This window comes from Peromyscus leucopus, chromosome 8b, assembly GCF_004664715.2.
Source record: "Peromyscus leucopus breed LL Stock chromosome 8b, UCI_PerLeu_2.1, whole genome shotgun sequence".
In the NCBI taxonomy this organism is placed as follows: Eukaryota; Metazoa; Chordata; class Mammalia; order Rodentia; family Cricetidae; genus Peromyscus; species Peromyscus leucopus.
In genome coordinates this window covers 66,499,528-66,508,608 of record NC_051086.1, presented here as the reverse complement: position 1 = coordinate 66,508,608, position 9,081 = coordinate 66,499,528, and the positions used below count along the sequence as shown (strand labels likewise).

Below are 9,081 nucleotides of genomic sequence, written 5' to 3'. Positions count from 1 at the left end.
CATATGTATATATGACATGAAAGCAGAAATAAAGCTTTCTAGTGCACGGAAGGGGAACTATCAGGAGGATAGAGGGATAAGAAAAGGGAGCCTAGGGGATATAGAAGGAATGCATTCAACATATAATATACTTGTATGAAATACATAATATACTTGTATGAAAACTTTAAAAATAAATATTTTTTTAAAAAAATAGGAAAAATAATAAAAGTAAGCAAAACACAACAGGATATTTTAGAAAATAATGAAATAAGCTAACATTGCTCACAATGAATATGTACAGGATAGCCAAATTTAAAATGAATGCAGCCACACATGGTGACACACACCTTTAATTTCAGCACTCATGAAACAGAGGCAAGGGGATCTCTGTGAGTCTGAAGCCAGCCTGGTCCATATAGAGAGTTCTAAGCCAGCCAGGGCTGTATAGTGAGACCCTGTTTCAAAAAATTAAAATGAGCCCAGAGCTTTGCAAACAAATTTAACCAGGAAAGAGGTGCTTGTGTTATGTGTGGACGCGATGCTCATTCCTTTTAGATGTACACTGAACTCAGGCTGCTCACTTGAAAACCCCCATGTTCCCCCACTCTGAGGACCTGATTCACTCCCTGAGGTCAGACCTTAGCTTGCTAATCTGCCATGACATAGACTTTTCTGAGTCCTTATCAGCTTTCCTCAGGGGGGCAATGTTATGAAGGCTGAGGGAGTCTGGCAGAGTTCCTGTTCCTCCCAGGCAGATATCACAGGGCAGCAGGGCCCTCAACAGCAGGCAAACATTCCACCCAGAGCCAGATGAGGAGCTCAAGCAGCAGGAGGAAACAAGAACACCAGGTAAGGAATTGCTTTTCTAAATCTCATTATTACACTGGGCATAGTTCAGGTCTGAGAGTAGGAAGGGCTGGGTATAGGTCATAGTCAAGGGGAAATTTGTGAAGGAAGATGAGTGAGAAATTCTCAAACTTGTGGGGAGGATACACAGATCCAGAATCTCAGAACACTCTGTCATCTCATGTAGTTATGAGCATCCAAATGACATCAATGAGACTTGGGAGCTGTGAGACCATACATTGTGATCATCCAAAGCCACCTACCTAGGTTTGTTGTGCAGATCCCACCAATGGAAGTTACCAGGAAGGCCAACTGAAAATAAGGAAGCCATTTTTAACAGAGCTCCAGAAAATGGACTGTAAACAGCCTCTGCAGGACTTCTGTGTGCAGGCAGCCTATAGGCACTCTTGCCCAGAGAAAGACTACTTGCTTCAGTTAATAAGTTAGTGTTCTGCTTTACAGTTAATCCACAGTTAAGAGAGGCCTTTCTGAAATATTTCCTTCAGAGCTAATTTCGGTTTAGATGACTGTTCTCTAGTCTTAACACAAAAGGTTGTTGGTCACAATTTTGCAACCGGGCCTCAAAGACTTAGGCTCTTTTCCAAATCTTAGAGGCTCCATGGTACAAGGAAAAACTAGAAGCAAAAGGCAAATTCCTTCCTCACATCACACTGTCTGTGACAAATTCACACTGTGCGTTTAGGAGATAGGTGAAGAGCTAGAGCAATTTCAGCATTTGGTTTCAATTGGCCTTCTTTCATGAGTAGATTAAGGTCTTTAAAACGTATAAAATAGCATACCAAATACCACATTTTATGTGTTGTATACTTTTTTGTTTTTTGGGTTTTTGTTTGTTTGTTTTGTTTTTAAGATTTATTTATTTATTATGTATCCGGTGTTCCACCTGCATGTATGCCTGCAGTCCAGAAGAGGGTACCAGATCTCATTACAGATGGTTGTGAGCCACCCTGTGGTTGCTGGGAATTGAACTCAGGACCTCTGGAAGAGCAGCCATTGTCCTTAACCTCTGAACCATCTTTCCAGGCCCTACTTTCTTTTATTTGTTTGTCTAAGACAGGGTCTCATGTAGTCAAGGCTGGTATTGAACTTACTATAGCCAGGAATGACTTTGGATGCTGGCCCTCTTGCCTCCATCTTCTGATGGGATTACAGCTGTGTTGGGATTACAGTTGTGTACCCATACATCTGGCCTCAAATTCTTGATCCTCCTGCCTCAGCCACCTGAGTGCTAGGACTATAGGAATGTGCTACCATGCCCAGATTGATGTTTATTTTCATAGCAAGACCTACCACACACAACTCCAAACTCTGTTTCCTTTGTTTTCCTCTACTGCTTTCCTTCCCCTTTGAATGGCTAGAGCCCCTGACTTCAGCTTCTATTTCTGCACCTGCTTTAACAACTCACTGAGCTCCTGCACTAACCCCTCCTCCTTATATCTGGGCTCAGCGTTGGTGCATCCCAAATTTAAGCAGAACTGAGCTGAAATCTTCAGCAACTTACTTTTTTTTCCATTATGGAAAACTATTAAGTGTTCACTTTTTAACCTATGGCTACTCTTCTTGAGAAATCTATTTGGTAAAATAGGTTCAAAACCATTGCTATCAAGGATTATTTCCAAAGCTGGGACCAGTGTAACAGGCCTGTAGTCCCAGCTACTCATGAGCCTGAGATAGCAGGACCCATGTGAAAACGGTGAGTGAAGGGAAGGCTGGGGATGCAACTGAGTGGAAGAGCACTTGCTGAGCATGGGAGAAGGTGGAGGCTCAGTCCCCAGACCCACTAGAATGCCTTTTTAAAGATTATGTCCAATGTTAAAATGTATCCCCAATAATGTATAGCCCTGAAGAAAATATTACCATCTCTGAACATCTCACTAATACAGAAATGTTTCTGTCCTGGTTATATGTAGGAATACTTTTCTGCTATTGCTGGAAGTGTAGAAAATGCCCTATGCTGAGATCACCGTAAATTTGGGCAAAGTGACTTTAGGAGAAGAAAACAGGAAGAAGATGACCAATAGCTGCTTGAAAAGATACGAGAACTCTAGTATCATCCAGGCTGTCTGTGCACTGCTGAATTCTGGAGGAGGTGTGATCAAAGCAGAGATCGATGACAAAAACTATAGTTACCGATGCCACGGCCTGGGACAGGATTTGGAAACTTCGTTTCAAAAGCTCCTTCCATCAGGTTCACAGAAGTACCTTGACTGTATGCAACAGAACCATGACCTGCTGATTTTTGTGAAGTCATGGAGCCCAGATGCCTCCAGCCTTCCACTGAAGATTTGCAGTTTACGCTCCAACTTATACCAGAGAGATGTGACCTCTGCCATCAACCTGAGTGCCAGCAGTGCCCTGGAGCTTCTCAAAGAGAAAGAGTCTAGAGCCCAAAGAGGTGCCCCCAGGGTGCATTCTCAGAAATGCACCCTCAACAGATCCATTCAGGAAGAAGAAGATATTAAGGTGTGTGCCTCAGAATTTTTTAAGAAAGATAAACTCAATTATAAGGAGAAGCTTAACTTCACAGAGTCAACACACGTCGAGTTTAAAAGGTTCACCACCAAAAAGATTGTCCCTCGGATTAAAGAGACACTGGCTCATTATGTTTCTGCATTTGCCAACACTCAAGGGGGATACATAATTATTGGGGTTGATGATAAGAGCAAAGAAGTGTTTGGATGTAAGAAAGAAAAAATGAACCCCGAATCACTGAAAACAGAAATAAAAAACTGCATAGAAAAGCTGCCCACATACCACTTCTGTCTCGAAAAGCCCAGGGTGAATTTCACGACCAAAATTTTGAAGGTTTACCAAAAAGAAGCCCTGTATGGCTATGTCTGTGTGGTTCGAGTAGAGCCCTTTTGCTGTGCCGTGTTTGCGGAGGACCCAGATTCCTGGATCATGAAGGACAATGTTGTCAAAAGGCTGGGGGCTCAACAGTGGGTGGACATGATGCTGGATATTCAGCCAGGTAAAGAGAGAGAGGGGGCGTTGCTGAGGCCGAGGGCAAGAACCCTCTTCTTCACCTTTAGAGGGTATCCCGTCGTGTAGTGTAGTTTTAAAAACCAGAAATGTGCTTTTGTTTACAGATGCACTCTCACAATGGTGTTCTTTTTCTAATGGCTTAGTTCTGAAGACCCAGAATCTGATCTCTTTGAAATTAAAAAGAAAGAAAGAAAGAAAGAAAGAAAGAAAGAAAGAAAGAGAGAGAGAAAGAAAGAAAGGGAAAAAGAAATTTGGATTTCAGTCTTTTGGGGGCAAGTTATTATATATCATCAGCCATGAATTAATTTGTGAGTTCCTTTTCTGCGCTGTAAAACTCTGTTGACAAAAATTGGCTGATTTTCCTTGTGTATGTGGAATAGTTTCACTGAAAAAGCAATCTCCAGAGAGCACCATTTAAGTATGGCACTGTACTAAGTATTAGGAGGGAAATTCTGTGTTTGTGTGTGTGTGTGTGTGTGTGTGTGTGTGTGTGTGTGTGTGTGTGTATGTGTCTGTGTGTGAGAGAGAGAGAGAGATGGAGGGAGGAGGAAGAGAGACAGAGACGACAGAGAGGAGGGAGGGGGAGAGAGAGAAATTTGAAACATTTCAGTAAATCTAGAATCAAATATCTTAAACTATTGGTCCCGAGGCACCACAGCATGGGGAAATGAGACAAGAACAGATACCCTGGGAAGGGACCACCCCGAGGGAGGTGGACCGCTGTGGTTGTGCTTCCCTTACATCTTGTTTGGCAGTCAGCCTTGGTGCTTCCTAATCAACCCATAAAATACTTATAAATAAGCTCATTCCCTTGCTTGCAGGATCACATGCTCCCAATTCGATGAAACATTTAGATCAGTGGATACAGATGTCAGTCATTGCAGATTCATGGCATCATCCTTTGTCCTTTCCTAAATTTATTTGATATATTCCCTCCTTTCCCCCAGGAAGACCCTTCCCCTTTCAATTTTCTTCTTACCTTGGATGGAAACTAAAAGCAACTATCATGGCCTGTGCTGCCCTCTTTGGCCACATGGGGCTTCTCTCACTGTCCTAGAGCTTAAAATAACAATTGTGCTTTACGTGGACCTTTGCTGACATCTAGCAGCTTCCCTTTCTTCTTACAGGTGACCTGGCATCAGGATTTTAGAGTTGGAAGGAAACTCAGGGACCATCACCTCATAAGAGACAGGAGAAATGCCACTTGTTTGAAATGAATTACCTAGTGAGGTAAACTACTGGAGACCCACAGAGCAGCTGCAGTTCCCTTTCCTGCCATGCACAGCTGCATGAGGCAGCACAAGACCTCACACCTGTTTCTGTAGAAAGAACAATCGCAGAGTTCTTCCACTTTTTTTTTTTTTCCGAGACAGGATTTCTCTGTGTAGCTTTGGAGCCTGTCCTGGGTCTCGCTCTGTAGACCAGGCTGGCCTCGAACTCACAGAGATCCTCCTGGCTCTGCCTCCCAAGCGCTGGGATTAGAGGCGTGTGCCACGACCGCCCAGTCTGAATTCTTCCACTTTAGATTTTCATTTTATCTGTAACTGCTTTCTGTGTACGTGTTTAGATCCTTCCAGTTTGCCCGCCACCAATTCCAGTGCTCACCCGATTTCATCAGCTTCACCTGCGCCAAGAAAGCCAGCGTATCTCACAAAAGCCATGGAATGTAAGGAGACCCTGCAGCGCCATTTGTTTCCAGGTATACCCATCTCTGTTTGGTTTTTGTTTGTTTTTTGAGACTGTATCTCACTATGTGGCCCAGTCCAGGTTTGTATATTCCCTCTTAATTTCAGGTGAGGAGATTGTTTTTATACACTAAAGCATTGTTTAGTGGTAGAGTGTTTGCCTAGGACAGGCAAGGTCCTAAGTGTGAAACTCAGCGTTGAAAAAAGAATTAAGTTGGGAGGAATTGATAGCAAGTAATCCGAGTCTGTTTTTTTTCTTAGAGAATGTCAAATGTAAGACATTAGCAAACATGTGGTCCTACAATTACACTTACACACACATACACACACACACACACACACACACACACACACACACAGAGAGAGAGAGAGAGAGAGAGAGAGAGAGAGAGAGAGAGAGAGAGAGAGAATTTCTTAAATCCTAGTCCTCAATCCCCATCAGATTTCTAAATGCACTGAATTCCAACCACCCGTGTCTTTTAGTCTTCAAAATGGAAAGTGCTGGAGTTTCTTGGGTCTCTATCATAAGAGAACTGGGTCATGGCTTTTTAATATAGAGGGAGTCACAGGGTTACACAAACGTCTTCTAAAGCAAATTTTCTCCAGCTTCAGCACTACTGACATTTGAATCACACCACAGATGACACATGGAGTCAATTATACGATGTTTAGCTGTATCCCTGACTTCTACTCATTAGATGCCCATAGCCTCCCTCCAGTTGTAATAATCAAAAAGTCTCCAGACATTGTCTCAGCTGGTGAGATGGCTTGATGGGTCAAGGCAGCTGCCACCAAGCTGATAACCTGTGTTTAACCTCTGGGCTTATAATGGCGTAAGGAGAGAGTCTAATTTTGGAAGTTGTCTTCTGACTTCCACATATACTGAACACACACACACACACAAAGTAATAATAAAATAAAATGTCTTCAGGCCTCTGGTTAAGAATTCTTATTCTGCTGGGCGGTAGTGGCGCACGCCTGTAATCCCAGCACTAGGGAGGCAGAGGCAGGTGGATCTCTGTGAGTTTTAGGCCAGCCTGGTCTACAGAGCTAGTCCAGGACAGGCTCCAAAGCTACAGAGAAACCCTGTCTCGAACCCCCCCCCCCCAAAAAAAAAGAATTCCTATTCTATGGGCAGTGGTGGTGCACACCTTTAATCCCAGCCCTTGGGAGGCAGAAGCAGACAGATCTCTGTGAGTTCAAGGTCAGCATGGTCTACAAAGTGAGTTTATGATAGCCAGGGCTACACAGAGAAACCCTGTCTCAAAAAACAAAAACAAACAAACAAAAACTTTTATGAAAGAAGACCTGTAGCATGAATCTTAAAGAGTCTTGTTAATAAAAACAAACCTGGGGCAGGTATTGGGGTGAACACTGGAAGATCAGAGAAGCAGAACAAACCACAGCTACCTCACCTCACTAGTTCCTCAGCTGATCCTGTCTCCTCAGACTGGAAGCCTCTGAGTCCTCATCCAGAATGGGTCTCAGCTGAACTGTTGCTCAAAAGCCTAAAAGCTTAACCAGCCAAATGCTTCTAGTTTCTGGTCTCCATGCCTTATATATCTTTCTGCTTTCTGCCATCACTCTCTGGGATTAAAGACTCACTTTCTGGGATTAAGGGTGCGAGTCACCATGCTTGGCTGAATCCTTGTGGCCTTGAACTCTCAAAGATCCAGAGGGATTTCTGCCTCTGGAATGCTAGGATTAAAGGCATGTGCTACCACTGCCTAACCTCTATGTTCTGTCCTGTTCTCTGACCCCAGATAAGTTTATTAGCGTGCACAATATTTTGGGGAACACAATACCACCACAAAGACCCCTCTTTCCTGTTTTCTTTCTTTTCTGAGACAGAGTTTCTCCGTGTAGCCCTGGTTGTCCCAAAACTGACTGTAGACTAGGCTGGCCTCAAACTCAGAGATCTGCGTGCCTCCCAAGTGCCACCACTGTGTGACCTAAAGAGGACTCTTACTTTCCCCCAAATCATCAGCTCCACAGAAATCCCTTACAGAAAAGAATGCCTTCCCAGCAGCTGTGTGCATCTGGGACCAGGAAAAGGCTCCAAGAGCCTGTTCTCAGTAGACCTTTTCCTGACAGCTTCCCTTCAGGCTAGATTTGCCAGGTGTGGGAGTCTCTCACCACAGCCTCAGATGTTCTCTTTGCAAAAGGAAAACCATGGCTAGAGTTGTCCTTTTCTACAAGATTGCAAGAGCAGCCCTGTGCTTTTTTTTTTTTTCTCTTAAGTTTTGGTAACTTCTATTCCTTCAATTTTCAGTGACACAGGCAAACCTACAATTTCAGCCAGAATCCCTCTGTAAGAAGCTGTTCTCAGATCATCAAGGACTGGAGGACTTACTGAAGGCACAGACACATCCTTGTTCTCATGGGATTGTGATAGTTTCTAGAAGCTGGGCTGGTGACATTGGTTTAACGAAAGAGCAGAATGTCCTATGTGATGCTCTCCTGGTAGCAGCCAACAGCCCTCTGGTACTCTACACAATCTTAACAGATCCGAGTTGGAATGGAGGTTCTGACTATGTGTACAACACCGCCCTTCAGTTAAAGCAGCAGCTCCAGACTCTTGGCGGCTACTCAGGGAAAGTTTGCATCATTCCAAGGCAGATAGACCTGACCAGCAGAGGGCCCAGACCTGAGGAGTCCCCAGTGTACTACCCCAGATCCTACATGCTGTCTAGTAAAACGGAAGTAGAGAATGTGCTACAAGCCCTTGTAGTGGTCTCACTGTGCTCCAGGTCGGTGCTGAGTGACAAGCTGGGCTCCAAGTTTTTCAAGCAGCGTATAGAAGACCAATGCAACTCACTCTCCAAGAGCCTCCAGGAAACCCGGGAATTGTTCATCCATTGCTTTCCGGGAATCAGGAAGACAGCTCTAGCCATAAAGATCACGGAGAAAATTAAGGATGTGTTCCACTGCAAACCAAAAGAGATCCTCTATGTTTGTGAAAATGACTCCCTCAGGGATTTTGTGATGTGAGAATTTTTACCATCTAAAATTCAGGGGGGAAAAAGTCTTCCAACATAGTCACAAAAGCAATTTGTTTGAAGTTTAAGGTTTAGAGATGCTCTTTCACTGTGGGAGTGAAAAGGCCTGAGTTAACGCAGATTTCCAAATGTGGTTGACCACTAAAATGGGTACCTTATCATATTCAACCCCCACACAGGTCAGGGATGCTTGTCATTTGTTTGTTTGTAACAGTCTTTCTCCTTAAGCTCAATCCTCCTGTATCAGCTTCCTGAGCATTGAGATTATAGAGATACACCACCATGCCCAACTGGGACTCTAATTCAATTCCACGATGTGTCCTTAGATCTAAGAAAAGTAGAAATGAACCTATCTTACTTTAAGTAACTTTTTGCTGGAAGGTTTGTGTTTTGGTTATATAATTAGTCACTATATCTATCAGTAATTTAAATTTAAATGCAATTTAACTTTGTTCATAAAATATTCACACATTTGAGTTGTTCTGTACCAGCAATTTTAGAAAATATGTAACTTTAATTCTAATTGAAATTTCTAGCTTTCAGTGGACATTGTACAATTTAGC

At 43.3% G+C, this 9,081-nt stretch overlaps 1 protein-coding gene across 1 annotated transcript; it reads left to right on the top strand.

Annotated features, from left to right (window-relative positions):
- The first annotated feature begins 716 nt into the window (after positions 1-716).
- On the top strand, positions 717-9,060 carry LOC114707704 (protein SLFN14). Its single transcript, XM_037200742.1, has 4 exons — positions 717-831; positions 2,760-3,820; positions 5,402-5,533; positions 7,792-9,060. Exons 2-4 carry the CDS (start codon positions 2,794-2,796, stop codon positions 8,508-8,510), a joined length of 1,878 nt encoding a protein of 625 aa, XP_037056637.1. The 5' UTR covers positions 717-831; positions 2,760-2,793; the 3' UTR covers positions 8,511-9,060.
- Positions 9,061-9,081: the final 21 nt, after the last annotated feature.